At 35.7% G+C, this 23,348-nt stretch overlaps 1 protein-coding gene across 1 annotated transcript in view; it reads right to left on the bottom strand.

The window, feature by feature from the left end:
* Positions 1 to 23,348, bottom strand: part of POF1B (POF1B actin binding protein) — a 100,878-nt gene that overhangs the window by 46,411 nt on the left and 31,119 nt on the right. Inside the window, exons 2-6 of the mRNA XM_052662674.1 lie at positions 21,010 to 21,084; positions 18,943 to 18,966; positions 18,329 to 18,409; positions 5,730 to 5,831; positions 505 to 687 (exon numbers count right to left, since the gene is read on the bottom strand). Coding sequence (XP_052518634.1) covers positions 505 to 687; positions 5,730 to 5,831; positions 18,329 to 18,409; positions 18,943 to 18,966; positions 21,010 to 21,084 — 465 coding nt within the window. The remainder of the gene's footprint in view (positions 1 to 504; positions 688 to 5,729; positions 5,832 to 18,328; positions 18,410 to 18,942; positions 18,967 to 21,009; positions 21,085 to 23,348) is intronic.

The following is a 23,348-nucleotide window of genomic DNA, read 5'->3' as shown; positions in this document are numbered from 1 at the left end:
ATTGCATTCTAACAGATTTCTTCTTAGCAACTAAGTTTTAGTTTCTGTCTTGTTAATGAAACACACAATAAAATGTATTCCTATTATAACCTGAGTTAATATACCAAATTTGCAAAGAAAACATAAAAGTTACCAGCTTGTGAAATGTGACCATTACAATCATCTTAGAAATATCAACTCTAATTCATTTTTCATTTAAATATCATATGTCATGAAAATATTTAATGTTGTACAACTGTTGGATCCATTCAGCTAGAAATTAGATATTCATTTATCAGTTCCTAACTTCCCTCATAGATTTAATGTATTAATATACCTGAATTATTTTGTGTTCTGAGAAGAGATAGAAAATTTTATTTTAAAAGTGCCATAATAAAACACAAATCCCCATGGTATAACCCCTCAATATTTTGATGAAAATTTAATGTGGGTATCTCTACTGAAGTGTGAGAAGGGTTTAAGAGATTATTTCAATTTTACAAGGAATCATTTCATTAATCTTACCTGCTCATGTGTATGGTTTGAGCCACCATGACACAGTTCAATTCCAGTGTTTGTAGAAACTGAATCACTTCCTGTGATGGTTTGGATTTTCTGACTAGAATGGGATTGTTCACAGTGTGGAGAGTGGATGATCTGGGGCTGTTGAACAATGTGATGATTGCACTGAACCTGAGGATAGCATTCCTAAAATACATACACAAGCCAAAAATATTTAGAATAAAAATTATCAATAAAAGAAAATCCATTTTAAAAAATTGAATGTGTTCTTTCACAAGATAAATTAAGCCCTAGGATTTATAGTTTTAATAAGTGATATATTAGTTTTCCAATTATTCCGTTGGAAAAAAGTTGTATTGAACTCTATTTTTATTTGATCAGGTGGCTGTGACAATCCAAATACTTACCTAAGTTGGCCATGGAGTTGCATGTTCTGATTAAGTTAATATTCCAGTTATACTTAACACTAAAACTAAAATGAATATTAATATTAATTAATTAATATTTAGTTAATCCACTCAATATTCATGATTCAATAGGCACTTCAGGATCTAATTGCATAATATTATAATACTGAAGATATTGATGGATATAAATTAGAAAATAAAATATTGTAGTGACTTTCAGTGTCAGAAGCATAATAGAGTCACAGTGGGGGCAAGTGAAGTTCTTACACTTACGAAAATCAAGCATAAATTAAGAAAAAAGATTGGAAAAAAAAAAGAACAAAGATTGGAAAACAGTAACTGAACCTTCAGATCCTGAAAACATAGATTCTAACTCTGATTCTACCATTAACTCTGTGATCTTGAGAAACTGTGTATACAATTTTATAAGCCTCAGTTTCCTCATGTGTGAAAGGGGAGATAGTATGTACCTCATTCGGTTGCTGTGAGAAGTAAATTAACTAATGTTTGCAAAGTGCCAAGTATAAAGTAGGTGGGAATTAACGTTTACTATTATCATTATCAAATTTTATCATTGTCACCATCACCATCATCAACTTAATCATCAACCACCCATTAGTTTTGCAGGTTAAAAAAAAACAAAAACAGAAACAAAAACCATGAGGTCCAGAGAGGTAGGATAATTTACTTATGATGGTATAATTAACGGCAAAATTGGGTCTGAAACTTATGATGTTTTGCTCAGAGTTCATTCAGACCATTAGACAGAATTTGTATTGTCTTCAAAATATTTTGGAACTTGTTTTTAAACTAAATCTTTGTTAGCTGTTTGCTTATTTACTGTGATTTTGTTTCTGGTAAGTGTTGAGCACAGACTAAGAAAAGATATCTGGTTATTTCAGTTTTGAAGATTTCAGGTATGTTTGAATTTTCTATGTTATTTTGTTCTATTCTACTTTGAAAACAGATACCTTAAAGCCAGTTTTCAAAAAAAACTTTCACCCAGAATAAAAATACTCTGCTTGAACCATAATGCTACATTCATGCACATAAAATTAACCTTGAAAGTATAAATTCAATGCTCTATTTCCTTTTGACTGTGGAAAGGTGAACTATGTTAATGAAGTAAGGCACTTCAAATTTTAAAATTTTTATATGGAATAATTTTCAAACTGTATTAATTGAAGAAACAAGATGCATAAGAATGAATATAGTATACTCCTTGTGTATAATATTTTTAATGTACACACATGTATACTTACAAACATATACAATTGCTTTTAAATATATGCATGGAACAAAAACACTGAGAATGACTGCTTCTGGGAAGAGGAACTGAGGGAAAAGAAGATCAGGACAGAGAAGATTTTTTGCACTCTTTTTGTACCTTTTATATTTTTATGCTTTGAAATTTTTATCATGTATACAAATATCTTTTCATGTATATAAAAATATTTTGGAAAAAATATGTATTAAGAGACACATTTTACAAGTAGGAACTGCCTTGTTAAACATATAAATAAAGGTCACAGAATCAGTTCATAGAATAATTTTCTCCAAGCTGCTTTCAAATAGAATCTTTCTCTCTCTCTCTTTTTTTTTTTTTTTCTCTTCTTCTTCTCTACAAATATACTAGCACTAAGTAAGATCTGCACAGTTTAGAAGTCTGACTGTGTATTATCTAGCTTTTGTACAAATTTTTGGTATGAAAATTTTGTTCTTTTATGTTACAAAATACCTTCATACACTAGATTAGGAAAAGTCAGGGTGATAGTTGGAGAAAACTTTCACCCAATGAGGAGCTAGTACATTACTGAAATAAAATTCCTTCGGAGGGGGGGAGGAGGGGAATGTGTCCTTTAACAGATGAGGAAAAACTCTGAAACGACAATAAAGAAAACAAAACCCATTTCTCAACCATCTTTTCTTATTAATGTATCAGTTGACTCTTGAATGGAATGCTGACAGTCTCTCCATCTGAGATGTCTTGCAGTTTTCCTAAACCTATTTGACCTGTGAACCACTAACTGGTACCACTGAAGTCTTAGCAGGTTTTCAGTTTTCAGTCCTCATACCTGACTGCTAAAATTATTTTTCCAAAGCAAGATATTCATGTTTCTCATACTTTTGTGACATATCACAAGCTGAGTTTTTAATGTACAAAGTTCAAACATTTCTGATTTACCAAATATCTTACCATATATTTCTCTTCTTTACTTAAGAAAAATATACACAGGGTACAATTTATAGACTTCCCTTGTGGCTCTGATGGTAAAGAATCTGCCTGCAATGCAGGAGACCCAGGTTTGATCCATATGAATTGGATAATTATCTTGCCACTGGCATTACTTTACCATCCTTCTACTATAAAGACCTCTTTTTTGGACAGGTTCCATCCCCTAAAAGCTAGTCCTATTTGAATTAGTCTCATGATGACATTTTTTTTAAAATTAGTCTCATGATGACATTGGCTTCCCTGATAGCTCAGTTTGGTAAAGAATCCACCTGCAATGCAGAAAACTCAAGTTCAATTCCTGGGTCGGGAAGATCTGCTGGAGAAGGGATAGGCTACCCACTCCAGGATCCCTGGGCTTTCCTTGTGGCTCAGCTGGTAAAGAATCTGCCTGCAATGTGGGAGAACTGGGTCAGATCTTTGGATTGGGAAGATCCCCTGGAGAAGGGAAAGGCTACCCACTCCATTATTCTGGCCTGGAGAATTCCATGGACTGTATAGTCCATGGGCTTGCAAAGAGTCAAACATGACTGAGTGACTTTCACTTCACTTCATGATGGCATTAAGCAGGTTCATCCAGACTTTAGTTTTATCCAGTTCATCCCATTATGTTTCTGTCACTGAGGAAACTAAGCTAGGTCAGAGCAGTTGTATTTTCATATGCATGGTTCCTTTAAGCCTTAGGCAGTCTCCTATGGCAGTTCCCAAACTCCCAAATCATTTAAGTTATTAATAAGAATAGTGGACATATAAAAGTAAATAGTCAAGTTAATAGTTATTTAGCTATTGATATTATAGTAAATAGCAGCAATGTTCACTGAAAACATCTTTAATTGTTACAGATATGTAGCAACAATAATGTACAGGATATTCAATATTTTTTCTAGGGCCAAGATTTAGAAAGCTGTTTACTCTCTTTGAAACAAGAAGTTAGAAGCAGTGTGAAATGATGTATCTCAAAAATTCCTTACTATTTAAAACTGTCAAGCTTACTGTTTTGGGAGTTTAGTTAGATAAAGGACAGATGTTATAACCTAGTAGCTTGAAGAAAGTGTCTTTTGAAAAACTGACATTTCATGAAGTTTTTCTATTTTGTATCATAATGTACAGAAACTGGAAAATATATGTTTAATATGTACTATACTAACTCCTTCAGACTATATCCAATTTTTGAAGCAGACCAGAATCTTAAAAGATTTGGATGTTTATGATTCTGAGAGCTTACTCTATTTCATTATTACTGGGTATCAAATGAGTAAATAATATATTAGTTCCAATGAACTGGGTAACAACTGCCCATAAATACTAATAAAAACAAGATATGTTCTCATGCCAAGAAAAATGAAAAAGGAGAATTTAATATGTTTTAATGTTTCATTTGCATATGCAAAAAAATGATTTTGTGATCAAAATTCGTTTGATAGTATTTAACTATCTGTTTTGGGTTGAATTACACCTCTCCCCCCCCAAATCACTTAAGTCTTAACTCCCAGTACTCCCAGTACTTCAGAATGTGAACTTACTTGGAAACAGGGTCTTTACAGAGGTAATCAAGTTAAAATGAGGTTATTAGAATAAATCTTAATCAAGAATGACTAGTGTCCTCATGAAAAGGGGAAATTTGGACACGAGACAAACATGCACAGAGGGAAGACCACATGAAGACACACAGGAAGGATGCTATGTAACAATGGAGAATTAAAATTATGCATTTACAAGCCTGAGGCCACCAGAAACTAGGAGATAGGAAGGGAAGAGTTCCTTCCATAGAGGTTTTAGAGGAGGCATGGCCCTTTCAATATGGTTATTTCATAGTTCTGGCCTCCAGAACTGCAAGACAATAAATTTCTGTTGTTTCAAGCCATTCAGATTGTAGTACTTTGCTACCAAAGGCTTAAGAAGCTATTGCACTAATATAGTTCAAGAGATAAATCCCAGGCTTTGTCTGGCCTGAACATGCTTGTACCCATTGAGCATATCAATGTGAAATGTCTACTGGTTTCAGTAACAACTCTGTTTGAAGGATGGAAGGGCACAAGGAGGGAGAAGCTCTAAATGCCATGGAGTTACCATCACCCTGCTGTAGTTTTGTACTCTGTACATGGTCTCGGCTAAGCTTAATGGAATTTCAAAAACCTGACTTCAAGATTTCATTTTCTAGATCTTTTACAGTTTAGAGTATTTTGCCCATCTGTTCATAGTGTTCATTTAGAAATTCATTTCATATTAAATTAATTAAGAAAAAATTACAATGTTTTAAATTATTATTTTTGTGAGCTTAGTTTAAAAGAAATGTACAAAACACTGAGATATCTATATTAAGTTCAGATTCTACCATTAATTTTCTCCATGACTGGGCATCTCTTCATTTCAATTTCTCTTTCAGTAAAATGGGGACAATACTTCAAATGAAGAAATCTAAATGAAATTGTTAAGGATGATATGAAGGGCTGTAAATATAAAGAAGTATTATTATGACTCATAGTGGTCTCACCTGACACTTGAAAATTGAATGTCATTTTAACTCTATTAAAATATTTATAATTCAAAAGCATACACTTATAAACCTTAAAACAAATTTCACATACCTGATCCATATTTAGTTTCTCCACTTTTCTTATGGTTTTTTCATAAATAACATTATTTCCTGGAAAGAAATGGCCTCCTCTTAGGAATGGTGACAGAGGTTCCTACAAAGACAGTAAAAGTTGCATTTTGCTTTGCAAGTTAGCTTTTTGGAGGAAATTGAACTTAAGCAAATATGCATTCTCCAATAAACACTGAGGTAGTGGCAGACATTAGGAAAAAAGGAAATGACATCCCAATAAAGTTCTGAGAAATATAAGGATGTATTAATAAAAATAATATATTTTCTCAAACAGAATAATCTGTATTTCCCACTACATTTTACTAGGCCTAACAGTGTTTGGGGGAAATTGGAAAGGGGTGGGAAAGACTTTTTTCTGTTCCTAAGGAGAAGTATAATGTTTCCTATAGAGGTAGACAGGCATGAGGTCAACCACACCTAAACTGGGTTTACTGGAAAGTTTCTTTTGATGTGAAACTATCATTGGGGAAATGTAAAATAAACATAATTTGGCACCACTGAGCCTATATTAAAGAATTTTTTTTTTTTTGTAATTCAATCTGGGTGCCCTTGAAATGAAGTGCAGTATACAATTCTTTCTTATGATTACAATGTGTCAGGCAATGAAATAATGGCTGGTGACATGTCCAAGATCTGAAAGAAACCAGGGAAGGGCTAATAAAAATCAGACCAGGAGTCCAAAATAATTGTAATGTGTACTATACTCCTCTCTTCTTTTGGCTTTCATGACTTTTCACTTATATGGCGGGATGGGTGGGTGTGGTTATTTTGTTACAAACGAAAAATTGCATTCTTGTTATTATTATTATTTTTTTTGCAATACAGAGGAAAAGTATAGAAGGGGATTGGCTAAACTATTACCAGTTAATGTGTTTAGGACCATTTCAAAATCAACAAAATATGATAGCATTTTTGTAGTCGGCTACTTAAAAATTTTTTAGAACAATTGAACTAAAATACTGGTTGTTCTGGTTATTGAGAAGGCAAGGCACTCCTGAACCCAAAATATATATTTCTTGTATTCAAGTTTGGATAAAGAGTGCTCTAACTAAATGTTCCTGAGATACTTTGGCAAAACAAACATAAGTGATTCATTTTGGCTAACTAATGAATTATTAAATCTAAAAATGGATATTATTAAATAAAAAAAAATGGATATGGTCCAACACAGCCGGTGCAGGAGGACCAGAGGGGTGGCTGTGAGGAGATACCCCTTGTCCAAGGTAAGGACCAGCAGCTGTGCTTTGCTGGAGAAGCCATGAAGAGATACCCCATGTCCAAGGTGTTGCGAGAGGCATCAGAGGGCAGACACACAAACCATAATCACAGAAAACTAGTCAATCTAATCACACGGACCACAGCCTTGTCTAACTCAATCAAACTAAGCCAAGCTGTGTGGGGTCACCCAGGACGGGTGGGTCATGGTGGAGAGCTATGACAGAATGTGGTCAACTGGAGAAGGGAATGGCAAACCACTTCAATATTCTTGCCTTGAGAACCCTGTGAACAGTATGAAAAGGCAAAAAGATAGGATACTGAAAGAGGAACTCCACAGGTCTGTAGGTGCCCAATATGCTACTGGAGATCAGTGGAAAAATAACTCCAGAAAGAATGAAGAGATGGAACCAAAGCAAAAACAATACCCAGCTGTGGATGTGACTGGTGACAGAAGCAAGGTCTGATGCTGTAAAGAGCAATATTGCATAGGAACCTGGAATGTTAGATCCATGAATCAAGGCAGATTGGAAGTAGTCTAACAGGAGATGGCAAGAGCGAACGTCACCATTCTAGGAATCAGCGAACTAAAAGGGACTGGATTGGATGAATTTAACTCAGATGACCGTTATATCTACTACTGTGGGCAGGAATCCCTTAGAAGAAATGGAGTAGCCATCATGGTCAACAAAAGAGTCTGAACTGCAGTACTTGGATGCAGTCTCAAAAATTATAGAATGATCTCTATTTTCAAGGCAAACCATTCAGTATCACAGTAATCCAAGTCTATGCCCCAACCAGTAATGCTGAAGAAACTGAAGTTGAACGGTTTTATGAAGACCGACAAGACCTTTTAGAACTAACACCCCCAAAAGATGTCCTTTTCTTTATACGGGACTGGAATGCAAAAGTAGGAAGTCAAGAAACACCTGGGGTAACAGGCAAATTTAGCCTTGGAATATGGAATGAAGCATGGCAAAGGCTAATAGAGTTTTGCCAAAAGAATGCATTGGTTATAGCAAACACCCTCTTCCAAAAACACAAGAAAAGACTCTACACATGGACATCACCAGATGGTCAACACCGAAATCAGATTGATTATATTGTTTGCAGCCAAAGATGGAGAAGCTATATGCAGTCAGCAAAAATGACCGGGAGCTGACTGGCTCAGACCATGAACTCCTTATTGCCAAATTCAGACTTAAATTGAAGAAAGTAGGGAAAACTGCTAGACCATTCAGGTATGACCTAAATCAAATCCCTTATGATTACACAGTGGAAGTGATAAATAGATTTAAGGGCCTAGATCTGATAGATATAGTGCCTGATGCACTATGGATGGAGATTCGTGACATTGTACAGGAGACAGGGATCAAGACCATCCCCATGGAAAAGAAATGCAAAAACGCAAAATGGCTGTCTGGGGAGGCCTTACAAATAGCTGTGAAAAGAAGAGAAGGGAAAAGCAAAGGAGAAAAGGAAAGATATAAGCATCTGAATGCAGAGTTCCAAAGAATAGCAAAGGGAGATAAGAAAGCCTTCCTCAGCGATCAATGCAAAGAAATAGAGGAAAAGAACAGAATGGGAAAGACTAGAGATCTCTTCAAGAAAATGAGAGATACCAAGGGAACATTTCTTGCAAAGATGGGATCGATAAAGGACAGAAATGGTATGGACCTAACAGAAGCAGAAGATATTAAGAAGAGGTGGCAAGAATACACAGAAGAACTGTACAAAAAAGATCTTCACGACCAAGATAATCAGGATGGTGTGATCACTCACCTAGAGCCAGACATCCTGGAATGTGAAGTCAAGTGGGGCTTAGAAAGCATCACTACAAACAAAGCTAGTGGAGGTGATGGAATTCCTGTTGAGCTATTTCAAATTCTAAAAGATGATGCTGTTAAAGTGCTGCACTCAGTATGCCAGCAAATTTGGAAAACTCAGCAGTGGCCACAGGACTGGAATAGGTCAGTTTTCATTCCAATCCCAAAGAAAGGCAATGCCAAAGAATGCTCAAACTACCGCACAATTGCACTCATCTCACACACCAGTAAAGTAATGCTCAAAATTCTCCAAGCCAGGCTTCAGCAATATGTGAACTGTGAACTCCCTGATGTTCAAGCTGGTTTTAGAAAAGGCAGAGGAACCAGAGATCAAATTGCCAACATATGCAGAGTACATCATGAGAAACGCTGGGCTGGAAGAAGCACAAGCTGGAATCAAGATTGCTGCGAGAAATATCAATCACCTCAGATATGCAGACGACACCACCCTTATGGCAGAAAGTGAAGAGGAACTAAAAAGCCTCTTGATGAAAGTGAAAGAGGAGGAAAAATTTGGCTTAAAGCTCAACATTCAGAAAACTAAGATCATGACATTTGGTCCCATCACTTCATGGGAAATAGATTGGGAAACAGTGGGAACAGTGTCAGACTTTATTTTTGGGGGGCGGGGGGGCTCTAAAATCACTGCAGATGGTGATTGCAGCCATGAAATTAAAAGACACTTACTCCTTGGAAAGAAAGTTATGTAAAAAGCAGAGACATTACTTTGCCAACAAACGTCCATGTAGTCAAGGCTATGATTTTTCCAGTGGTCATGTATGGATGTGAAAGTTGGACTGTGAAGAAAGCTGAGCACCGAAGAATTGATGCTTTTGAACTGTGGTGTTGAAGAAGAGTCTTGAGAGTTCCTCGGACTGCAAAAAGATCCAACCAGTCCATCCTAAAGGAGATCAGTCTGGGTGTTCTTTGGAAGGACTGATGCTAAAGCTGAAACTCCAATACTTTGGCCATGTGAAGAGTTGACTTATTGAAAAAGACTCTGATGCTGGGAGGGATTGGGGGCAGGAGGAGAAGGTAACAGACGATGAGATGGCTGGATAGCATCACCGACTCGATGGACATGAGTTTGGGTAAACTACAGGAGTTGGTGATGGACAGGGAGGCCTGGAGTGCTGCAATTCATGGGGTTGCAAAGAGTCAGACATGACTGAGTAACTGAACTGAACTGAACTGAACTGAAAAATGGATATATTTTTAAAAATTACCCTAGGAACTATTTTGTGTTTGTTTTTTGTAAAACAAACAAACAAAAAAAAAACTCTTTGGTAATACACATAACACATGTTTACATTCATGTAACACATGTTTCAGTGCTTACTGTGCACAATATACTTTGCTAAGTATTACAAGGAATGAATCAAAGTTAGATTATTACTAGGAGGATTGAATATTGATCAGGGTTCATACTATAGCCAGCGGCCTATATTTGTAATGGGCTTCCCTGGTGGCTCAGATGGTAAAGAATCTGCCTGCAATGCAGGAGACCCAGATTTGATCTCTGGGTTGGGGATATCCCCAAGAGAAAAGAATGACAACCGACTCTAGCATTCTTGCCTAGAGATTCCCATGGAGCCTGGTGGGTGACAGTCCATGGAGGTGCAAAGAGTCAGACACGACAGAAGTAACTTTGAGTGCATGCATGTAGGTTGAAGTAACTTAGAGTGCGTGCATGTAAGTAAAAAATGTTATTTATATTTTAAATGACTATGAGTAAAAAGAAAGAAGACCAAGACCCTATGTGGGCAACAAAGCCTGGAATATATACTATATGGCCTTTTATAGGAAAAGTTTGCTAATCCCTGGTCTAGATAATATGTAAGCACAAATATTTGTAATACAAGGTAAAAAGAGACAAGTGACAATAAAAAGTACAGAGAAATAATATGGGATGGAATTCAGGAGAAAAAAAATTAAGTTGCATCTGGTAGTGGTTATTTGGATCAGATAGCATTTGAGAGAAGGTTTAGGTGGGCTTTGAATATAAGGAGATGAAAGAAAATGGTATTTGAAATGAAGATAATAGAGTAAGTCAAGACACCAAGGTTGGAAAAGTGTAAATTTACATGTAGGGGATATACTTGGCAGATGAAGCATGGTTCTGCAAACAGTGAGATACCTTTGAATGCTTTTAAACAGGGGTGTGATTTGAACAGGAGAAGGAAATGGCAACCCACTCCAGTATTCTTGCCTGGAGAATCCCAGGGACAGAGGAGCCTAGTGGGCTGCCGTCTATGGGGTCGCACAGAGTCGGACATAAGTCCACTTTAGAAAGAGTAATTGGTAAATGGAAAGAATATAGGTAAAGAAACCAGTTAGAAAATTATCCTACATAATTAAGTACAGTACTTTTCAACCATGACTCCGAGATCTTGAACCTGAGGAGTCTACTATATGGCCAACAGTCTCAACAACAACAACAACAACAACAACAACAAACAGTAAATGTGGAGACATATGGAGTTTTATGTGCTCCAGGTAAGAATCTAGGTCTGATTCATGTTTGTATTCCTCATATGCACGTGCGTGCTAAGTCGCTTCAGTCCTGTTCGATTCTCCAGGTAAGAGTACTGGAGTGGGTTGCCATGCATGCCCTCTTCCAGGGGATCTTCCCAACTCAGGGATCAAACCTGCGTTTCCTGCATTGTAGGCAGGTTTTTTTTACCTCTGAGCCACAGGGGAAGCCCAAACACATGTTAACTTACTGCGAATAACTAGTAAAAAGACTTTTTTACAGCACACAGTTGAAAACACATGTCTGGAACTGGGTGGGGATTTCATGACTACTGTTCTATATTTCAGAATCATATGCATAGAAGTTGTAGTTAAAACCATGCAATTGCTGAGAAGGCAAAAGAATATCAAGGACAGAACTAGACAAATCTTCAGAAGTATGAGAATCATAAGTAAAAAATGCCATATAGTCAAAAGAAGAGAAGTTTTCAAGAATCAATAAGGTGAGTGAAGGTATAAATGCTTCATGGAGGTCAAGAATTACAAAGTAGGTTGGATTTGAACTACTACAAATTGGATTTGATTATTAAAATTAGTGAAAATATCCCTGGTAGCTCAGACTGTAAAGAATCTGCCTACAATGCAGGAGACCCAGGTTCAATCCCTGGGTTGGGAAGACCCCCTGGAGAAGGGAATGGCAACACACTCCAGTATTCTTGCCTGGAGAATTCCATGGATAGAGAAGCCTGGCAGGCTCTTTTTGCAAAGAGTTGGATGTGACTAAGTGACTAACACTTTCACACTTTCACTTTCAAAGTATAATAGAAAAAATTCTGGACTAATAAAACATGTATTCAGCTCTGCTTCTATTACCTACATTACCTTCTCTGAGGCTCAGTCCCTTTTCCATTGGGATCGTAATGCAAGGTACTTTATGCTAAACAAAATAATGTATGCTAAATTACCTTTAATCAGTCATTGCAATGTACAAAAGCATTGATTTTGATTAATACAGTAATATTTGAAATCAATGTTGAATTTTAAAATAATTTATGAGAATCTTGATAGAACTTTTCTAGGTTATCAAGTTTAAAAATATACAAAAGTAAGCTTGTTGAGGGTAGGAACTTTATCCATCTTGAACACCCTATAGTGAATGAACAAATAATTAGATGAAAAGAGATGATATGAACTTCTATCTTAAGAATATAAGCATCTGCTAAAAGGGGGAAAATTTAGCAAAATTATAAATTTTCTTCTCTGTGAACTAAAATTTACTCTGAAGGCTGAGCCATTATTATTTTTTAAGAAGAAAAATGACTTGGGTGCTAGCAGTGTTGAGTCTCCCTAAACTGTGAGTTGGACTTATTTTAAATGACATACTGAAAGAAAAACGTCTAAATTTATGGAAATATATTTTCGTCAAATCAATCAGAGTATGTGCATGCATGTTCAGTCATTTCTGACTCTGTGATCCCATGGACTGTAGCCTGCCAGTCTCCTCTGACCATGGAATTTAACCTAGCAGTGATACTGGAGTGGTTGCCATTTTCTTCTCCAGGGGATCTTCCCGACCCAGGGATTTAAGCTGCATCTCCTCGGCTCCTGCATTGGCAAGCAGATAGATTCTTTCCCACAGAGCCACCTGGGAAGTCCAAATCTATCAGAAAAACCAAAAAATAATATGGATAAATCACTTTGCATAAAACAGGTATGCAAAATTAATCAAAGTCTTGGATTTCTAACAGATGAGCTAATAGTTTTACTATTTAGGCAGCTTTTTTTTTCCTACCTGTACATTTGAATTGGTGCCAAATCCACCTGAAAAATTAACAGGTGTTTTCAAAGATGGCTGATCTTATAATTTAATTGTTACTTTTAGAACCTCTGAGAATAGTTCTCACATCTAACAAAGTACATAATCCCCAGCATCTACTTTACTGTCCCCAGGCCATCAAACCTTGCTGGAGAACATTTTAAAAAAAGATTTGCTGATGTGGCTCAGTACAAAGTTATCCAATTTAAAAGGCTCTCCAATATTCATGGTCATACTTGTATTCACTAAGTTCTCTGTAACTATGGTTACAAATCATTTTCTTTTCCTCAGTGCCCCATGTTCATGTTCCTTCATTCTCCTTATACTCACTGAGAAAACCAAGACAATCTATCGTTAAGGGAAGCACACTGAAACCGCCCACCCTAGCCAGGCACCATAGTAACTATTTGCATGAGCTGTTTTAAGACAGGAGGTCCTGGTAAGGAACATGTAGCTAATAAGCCACCACCAACTGGAAGAATTTGGAAAAGGTCAATAGGAGACACAACATGTCCGACCAGCTCCCAGAATCCTTCTTGCTGGCATCCATCTTAGCTGCATCACCAGGAAGGACTCTGAGTTAGAATGATGGGCTAAAGACAACCAGGAAACTAATCCCATCATCATAAAACCCGAGACTGTGAGCCACGTGGCAGAGCTGTTCTCCTGGGTTCTCCTGCTCTCTACCTGGGTGCCTTTTCCCAATAAAATGTCTTGCTTTGTCAGCACATGTGTCTCCTTGGACAATTTATTTCCAAATGTTAGACAAGAGCCCAGTTTCGGGCCCTGGAAGGGGTCCCCCTTCCTGCAACATATCCAGTGAAATTCCTCCATTTTCTGCCCCACTTCAAAATCTCAGTTTCTGCTCCTTATGTAATAACATATGCCTCTTTTATCTGAAAGTCACTTCTCTATCTGTACCTGGAATCCTATCCAATCTTGACTCTTCCAGAATTGTATCACCTTTCTTCCCTTTTTCTGTTGCATCTTTACTTTTCCTTCCTATTAGTTATTTCTTTCTGTCTATAAATCTCTTAGGTCTCCAAGATTATATTTACTCCTTTAGCTACCATCTTGTCTCTTACTTTGACCAATATCCTTTTTAGGAAAGTAACCTCACTTATTATCTCCATTTCCTGATTTACTCATCCACTAACATTTTGCATCTCGACTTTGCCTCCATATATGTACCAAAACTGCTCTCTCAAACATCACAATTACTTTCTTAATGGTCAAACTCTATTTTCAAGCTTCACCCTTCTTGGTCCTTCAGTCATTTGAGATGGTCGACCACTCCTTTACTCTATTTGTTTCAATTATTCAGAGTTCACATTCTTCTCTGACAGCTTCTCTGCCTGTGAAAGTGTCTCCTTCCTTCTGTTCCTTTAGAGTAGACATTTTAGGTTCTGACCTCAACCCTTTCTATTACCCCTCATTGATATCACTCATTCCCATAGCTATGAAGGTAACTTTAAGAGGAATAACTCCTATGTCTCTATCACAAATGTGACCTTTCTCAAGTCACTTTTTAACTGTCTGTTGGGCATCTTCCCTGGCATGCACCTCAAATGCTACTGGTCCAAACAGAGCTGACAATCTCCCCTTTTTCCAAACCAGATTCTCCTCTCCCATACTTCTTACTTTTTAACTGGGCTACCATGTTCCCAGTGTCTCAGACTGAAAAACTTGTCATATTTGACTTTCTTCTTTTAATCCCAAATCCAGTATCAGTTATCAAAATTTGTCAAAACTACCTTGAGTATGACTATCAGAAAAGATAAGAGATATTTAGTCAGAAGACCTAAGCAAGTCACATTTACTTAAGCCTTTGTTTCCATACTAGTAAAATGATACTAATAATAATGTTCATTGTAATAATTCTGTAAATACCACAATAAATCCTTCTCTGATTCCCCCCAAACAAATATTACCTCCAGCCTCTGAACTTCAATAAGACGTCATTTGTATTTCTCTCATGGAATCTATCATACACCCCACCATATACTTTATGGAGTTGTGTATGGACATATCTTAGTCCCTTTCTGAGAGGAAATGTAAGTGCCTTTGGTTCAGGAACCATGTTTTATTTCCTTGTATTTTCCAATTTGAAGTCTATATAAACCTTTCCCACAGTAGGAGCTCTGCAAGTGGAAAATTAATGAAATTGATTAACATCAATTGGATTCTATATACTGACAGAACAAACATATCCCCCCATTTCTGAGTCTGATATATACCAGAATAGATAAATCACTTGACTAAAATGACAAGAAATGGAAAATAAGAAAGATCAGGTACAATCAAAAATAAAAAGGCTGAACAGAATTAAAAGGAACTTATGAGACAACCGATTGATATCAGTTTAATTACAGGGAGAAGAAGTAAAGATTAGACAAACTGGAAGGTGAAAGAGAATGAAGTTACCATTTAAGAGGCTCAGATCATTATAAATATTGTAATTAAGCAAGAATCTTCTCCTGAAGGAATTTAAAAGAACAAACAAAAAAGTATATACTTAGATAAATAAAATATATCTAGACAGGATTTTCACGCTGCTCTGCAAAACCAGTTAGATTATTTTTGTATACAAAGTATGGGGATTAAATTTTTTTTTATCTCTCAATAATGGAAAGAGTTAAAACTAAAATGAACATTTTTATTTAACCTGCTGCTGTATCTTCTCCCTGAGCAACTATTTACTTCTTTACAGTTGAACACAACCATAATGAGAGGCAGGCTTCATTTTACAAATATGCGCTTGCATACATTCTTTGAATTTATCTGCTTTTTTGATTATGCTGTAGCTGGGGAAGATGGGGGAGGGAGATGGTACATGTGTGAGTCTCTGACTCTTAATTCACTTAGATCATCAACGGTCTTTAATTTGCAAATGTTTCTTTGTTTTTTCTTTTATCTTTTTTAAAAATTTATTATTATTATTATTATTATTTTACTTTACAATATTGTATTGACTTTGCTACACATCAACATGAATCTGCCATGGGTGTACACGTGTTCCCAATCCTGGACCCCCCTCCCACCTACCCCCCCACACCATCCCTCTAGGTCATCCCTGTGCACCAGCCCCAAGCATCATGCACCCTACATCGAACCTAGACTGGCAATTTGTTTTTTATATGATATTATACATGTTTCAATGCCATTCTCTCAAATCATCCCACCCTCTCCCTCTCCCACAGAGTCCAAAAGACTGTTCTATACATCTCTGTCTCTTTTGCTGTCTTGCATACAGGGTTATCATTACTATCTTTCTAAATTCCATATATATGCATTAGTATACTGTATTGGTGTTTTTCTATCTGGCTTACTTCACTCTGTATAATCAGCTCCAGTTTCATCCACCTTATTAGAACTGATTCAAATGTATTCTTTTTAATGGCTGAGTAATACTCCATTGTGTATATGTACCACAGCTTTCTTATCCATTTATCTGTTGATGGACATCTAGGTTTCCTTTCCTACATCTTCATTGTTCAATTTCAGTTGCAACTCTGCTGTTCTCTAACTAATGCTTTGGGTCCAGTTAAGAACTTTAGTTCCAAGAAGGTCGAGACCTTGTTTTGTTCACTGCTCTGTCTCCAGGGCTTGGGGCAATTGTTGGTACATACTAGGCAATTGATAAAAATTCACCAAATAACTGTCAACCTCTCTGCTTCTGTCTTCTCACTTTTTTATGACCAAATGGGATAAAATATGTAAATTGCAGAGCATGGAATATATAGCCAATAAATATTAATTCTTTAACTAAAGAACAAGAATGCATTCAGAGTCACATAAGAATTGCTGGCAAAGAGCATTGGAATTCAAATGATTCAATATTTAAAACGTCTCTGTGGCTATGTCTTAGGCAAACACAACAGTTCTCACATCATGAAAAAAAAAAGTGCTATCTAGAACTAATTCTTTGTGAACCAGGGGTATCAAGTATAATATGCATCCAAGTATGCATATTCCCCAGTTTGTTTGTGAAAAGAAAATAGAGTGAGAGGAAAAAGAGGAAAGCGTAAAGTGACTGGCCAATTTGTAGAAAGAAGCACAGTCTAATCTCCAAGGCCCTCCTTTCCCCACACATATTTTTCAGATTTGTTGCTTAAACACTTGATTCTGCAAAATGAGAAAGCAGATGCTTTACTGTAATCACATTCTCTCTTGATATTTACATAGATATTTGAAAACTCAAGCAAATATCCAAAACAGTCACCCCTTCCAAAGCCTGTATGCTGGTAGACTCACACAAACACACATGCACAACTAACAACCTCTCTAGCTAAAGAGACATGAGAAGATGATTTTTAAATGAATAAAGAAGAGAGGAGATAGAAACAAGCAGAAGAGTAGTACATTCTCCCCTCCCAACTAGACTAGTACCAACTGTATTACCTTGATTTAACCCCTTGCTTTCCACAGCTGAAGCAAATGATCAGTTTTCTTTTGTGAGAGAATTATTTCCCACAGTAGTAGGAAAATAAAGAGAAAAGCAAAAAACTCCTACAGTATTATCTGGGTCACTCTGTTTCTAATGTGAACCTTATGCCCTTATAACTCTATAGTAGAACTCACTGTTGCAGCTAAAGTAAGGCTGTGTGTGTCTGTGTGTGTGTTGAGCAAGGTTTATTACTGTGGGGAAGATTTTTTCCTTAATTTTCTCCCCAAAATGAGACTGAAAATAATATCCTAGTTTGTATAATATAAAGTTATATATCTTTATAGAAAATATAATAATGTAATTTTCAGAAGACCTCATTGCTAGGCACAAAAGTTCATACACCATAAAAAACAAACACATGGAGATATTTTTGAATTTTTGAATTTTCATTTTCTTCTTCCTAGCAAATATCTCAATGGCAAATCTAATTAGACTAAATACTGCAACCCCCAATGCAACCGGTGATAATTTTACATGAAGCCTGTGAACCATTTTGTCCCTTTTTACTTTGATTCAAAGTGCACAAAAACCCTTAGTAATACAATAATATAGAATATAGAAGCAGAAAACTTTATAACCCAAGAATTTCCATGCTATTTGGAACTGTTGCATCTCTGAGGCAAATGGTTGTCTGGAGCTAATGATGGATTTTTTATAATAATAATTAGAAATTAACTTTATAACTGAAAGAAAGCCCAACAATCTGATTTTAGGAATCTAGTAACTAACTCATCCTTCTTGTTTAAGTTATCAACTTCTGAGGAATTATAGGTTGGGATAAGAGTTTGCATGATATAGTTTACCTGTTCAGGATTTTGCACTATATATTGCCTTATAGTGGTTTGAGGATATGTAGTAACTTTCACTGTTGGAGAATGGATTTCCTGTGAAGAAAAGATAAAAGCTGCATATAATCAGAGTTATTTAGTGACCTTGAAGCCATGAATAATAATAGAGAGCAATTTTCAGAGTGAAATTTTAAAAATTGCTTACACGAATGATGAAATATGAATTCATATTTTGGTTAAATTTGGTCTCAAAAACATACATGAAAGAAAATGTTTATGGGCTCAGCAACATGCTAGGTATTTCTGCTATACTTACTGCATAGTAATTCATCACACATTTCAAACTATTGATATGTTTGATGAGAGTTTTAAAATATTCTTTTCATTGTAAATGCCCCCACATGATTAGAAAAAAATATAGTTTAATATGATCTTCTGTTTGGAAAGGACATGAAAGGAGACACAAACAAAAAACTGACTGTGTGTACTCTGAAACATTAAAATCTTCAATGTGGTGACAAGGGAAGGCCACAAATAAAGTTAAAAGGGAGACAAAACATTAGAACAAAGTAATTTGTAAGCTTTTGAAGGAAAAAGAGTTGGTATCAATATAAAGAAAGTTTTTATACCTTGGTGAGAAAAAAATCTTCACACTATTAGAAAAATGAACAGATGGTATGAAAACAAAATAGAAAAAAGCAAATGATTAACAAACAACAAAAATAAGCTATATTCCAAGCTATAACAAACAATATTCAAACAAGCTAGGAATCAAATTATCATAACAAAAGAATACCATATTTTAACTGGAAATGTTAAAATAATAATGTTGATGAGAGTGCAGTAGAAGGTGCATTTTCCTAACAAACAGGAAAGATTAAATAATCATTCTCAAGCTGAAATATGTAGCCATCAAAATAATGGTCTTGATAATACAAATTTACATTAAAAAGCTCATGGCATATAAAGCTAAGTGAGAATGAAGATATAAAACTACATATAAGGTATGATCTTAATTTTTTATTTGAACAGAAGGAAACACAGCAAAATACTGAGAGTAGTATCTCTGAGCAGGGGAGGGAATCATAAGTGAATTATATTCTTTCTTTATATGCTTTTGTATTTCCTAATTTTTCTATCATAAACATTTTTGTTATCAGAAGTAAAATAAACAGCAAACCTAATTCTAAAGTCCTTCATTATGAAAAATAACAATAAATGCAGTCTTATGACTGGGTTTGAGTGTAGTAAACAGCTCTGTTGGAGAAGGCAATGGCACCCCACTCCAGTACTCTTGCCTGGAAAATCCCATGGACAGAGGAGCCTGGTAGGCTGCAGTCCATGGGGTAGCGAAGAGTTGGACACGACTGAGTGACTTCACTTTGACTTTTCACTTTCATGCATTGGAGAAGGAAATGGCAACCCACTCCAGTATTCTTGCCTAGAGAATCCCAGGGATGGGGAAGCCTGGTGGGCTGCCGTCTATGGGGTCGCACAGAGTTGGACACGACTGAAGAGACTTAGCAGTAGCATCAGTAGCAGTAGACAGCTCTGTGATTTAAGTGGACTTAGTTTTCTGAGCTAATCCTATCTAGGTGGTCCTGTGGGGCTAAACTTCTAACTCAACTGTGGCCTTTATTCCACTGCTATATGTTTTGTTAGATGTGTGACCCATCCTAGTCTGTGAGTTCTTTGAGAATAGTGACTGGTTCTAATTCATCTTTGTGCAGTATTTAGTACATATTTGGCACTCAGCAAATGTTCGCTGAATAAATACATGACTCTAACTGACCTAGTTCTAAGCTAGACTGAATTGGGACATGGTAAGAAAACTTTTCCTCAATAATCTTATGTGTTCTGCATAATATCACCTTTTCCATACTGTATCCCAGACCTAGAGACCAGTTTTTGTCTATTTGTCCCTTCACTATTCAAGTTCACATCGTGATACCTCAAGCTGGGTAGGCATGTTTTTTGGAACAGTATCTTTCTCCTTCCTATCTTCCAAATCCTGAAAGCTTTATACTCCCCTCCTATATACTAACAAACCTAGGATCTTTTATAGTTTATTTACTTAGAATTTACTTTTTAATATATGGGACTCACTAGTTAAACACATATTTGTTAATACAGTATTTAATTATTATTACAGATACCTTTTACAGATATAATATATACATTCAAAAATAATCTTAAAAAGTATGATTATTAGGTCATAAAGATTAAGGGAACTTGATCTTGTGTGTCTTTCAAATCATGCACCTTGGAGAAGGGCAAGTTCTGATCCTGTGAATTATTCTCTCTGGATGTCAAAGTACAGTAGTATCATTCACAAAGCCACACCCTCAATCAATCCAACATCTAGGTACTTTTTTTCTGCTCAAATCAAGGATCCTTAAAATATACATAACCAATGGAATATCATTGGCTAAAAATAAACTTCGCTCAAACCAAAAGCAATCAGATTGAGTAGACAATAAAGTTGAAAAATATCAATTCACGAATTTTTTAGCACTTGTTTCACATTTCTTTAAAATAGGTTGAACAGATTTTCATATGTAACTCTCCTTTCCAGTTTATGCTCCTAATTTTTGGTGAATGTGTAAAGCTTTATAGAGGCCTAAAGATCAATTAAACATTCAAGCAGGGTTTATGCAAAAAGAAAATAATCTAACATAATACATAATTTATTTTACCTGTTCAGTATTTGAGGTTATATGTAGAGTGCCTGGGACACCAGTGGATATTTTCAGAGTTGGAGAATGAAGTTCCTGTTGAGAGAAACAAAAGAGGGTTCAGAAATCATTACTGAGCAGTGCCATTTAAACGTCTTATGTTTTTAAAGTATTATTATTATTTCCTTTATTTTTACAATAACACAGTTTGCCAGAAATAAGAACTTTATTAAGTGCTTACATAGACGATGTCTATCTTTACAAAAGCACATTACTGAATTCCTTTATCAGTATTGCAAGTAACTTAATGAAATATAATTTCTAGAATGCTTTCATAACAATACACACTTCTTGCACTTTTAGTTTGCATCCTTTTTTTTTGCTTTTTTGAGAACTCTGCTGATACATCCATCGATGTTATTGTATGTCTGCAATTAACAACATTTAAAATTTATCAAAAATATTAAATGTAAAAAAATCCAAAAGCCAATATAGGAAATTATCTTTGAAAACTCAACTAAGACTACTGCTTTTAGAGTACTTCAAGCTAATTTTAAATTATGTTTTGCGTGATCTGCTTCTAGTTTAATCTCAAAGAGTAGGTTCTGATGTTAAAAAATGATCCATAAAAATAAGAGTATGATTTTTAATTATGATTAGATAAAATTGTCACTCCATCGATTATGCTGGTATTCATTACATTTTTCCCAAGTCAACAAACTGCATAACTTTATCAGTGTGCAAAGAATTGATAGCATTACTCGATTTCAACTAATTGACACAACTCCAGGATATATTCCTAAAATGATTAAAAATATATATTTTTTCAGATCAGAAGGTATTAAAACTTAGAATCACAGACTTACAAGGGGAAAACTGACAAACTCATACCAAAGTATAACTATATTATATATTTATATTGGGGCTTCCCTGGTGGCTCAGAGGTTAAATCATTTGCCTCCAATGCGGGAGACCTGGGTTTGATCCCTGGGTCGGGAAGATCCCTTGGAGAAGGAAATGGTAACCCACTCCAGTATTTTTGCCTGGAGAATCCCATGGACGGAGAAGCCTGGTAAGCTACAGTCCATGGGATCGCAGAGAGTTGGACACAACTGAGTGACTTCACTCAGTACATAATATATATAATGTATATATATATTATATATATATATATATAATGTTTAACATTCTGCTCTTAAAACTGTTCTATAAACATCTGTTTATATAAACATATAATATCTGTTCTATAAACATATAATATATATAAACATATGCTTTTCTTAAAACAAAACTATGTTATATATACCATGCTGTTCTTAAAACAAAACGATGTATTTACTCAAAGGGCCAAACTTTCCACACACTATGGTTTTTTTTTTTGGTTCAACTTGTAACATTTTCATGCCTCCTCCCTCTGTTACATCAACAGCAATACTGCTAGCTTAATGCTTCAAGGAAGCCTTTTAATATATTCCCAGATTTCCTGCTGGTAGCTAAGGATAATTGCTCAGACAAATGCTGAGAATTAAAGATTGCAGATCAAACAGGTACATGGTCTTCACTTTAGGAAAATGGTTACAAATACAACCAAGTACAGGTGGATGTGGCACACAGATCAAACAGGAGCAGGTTCAGAAAGACAAAAAACGGTGATTTTTAGTTACACAATAGTACATGAAAACATTCCAACATAAAAATTACACAAATAAAGTCAAAGATCTTCCCTTAACCATCCTCCCTTCATTCAAATTTCTTACCCGGATGTAATTATTGTCAGGTGTATGCTTATATAAATATATATGTATAAATAATATATACTGCTTTTATTATTCTGCAATGTAAGCCAAACCATATATCTTATAGATTAGATGTGTCTTAATTCATTATTACTCAGCCATTAAAAAGAATACATTTGAATCAGTTCTAATGAGGTGGATGAAACTGGAGCCTATTATACAGAGTGAAGTAAGCCAGAAAGGAAAACACCAATACAGTATACTAATGCATATATATGGAATTTAGAAAGATGGTAACGATAACCCTGTATGTGAGACAGCGAAAGAGACACAGATGTATAGAACGGTCTTTTGGACTCTGTGGGAGAGGGAGAGGGTGGGGCGATTTGGGGGAATGGCACTGAAATATGTATAATATCATATAAGAAACGAATTGCCAGTCCAGGTTCGATACAGGATGCTTGGGGCTGGTGTACTGGGAGGACCTGGAGGGATGGTATGGGGAGGGAGGTAGGAGGGGGGTTCAGAATGGGGAACACGTGTATGCCCGTGGCAGATTCATGTGGATGTGTGGCAGAACCAATACAATATTTTTTAAGTAAATAATAATAATAATAATAATAA

The sequence above is a fragment of the Budorcas taxicolor genome, chromosome X, assembly GCF_023091745.1.
Source record: "Budorcas taxicolor isolate Tak-1 chromosome X, Takin1.1, whole genome shotgun sequence".
Classification (NCBI taxonomy): domain Eukaryota; kingdom Metazoa; phylum Chordata; class Mammalia; order Artiodactyla; family Bovidae; genus Budorcas; species Budorcas taxicolor.
The sequence above is the reverse complement of the archived record's forward strand: the minus strand, read 5'-3'. Positions and strand labels throughout refer to the sequence as shown.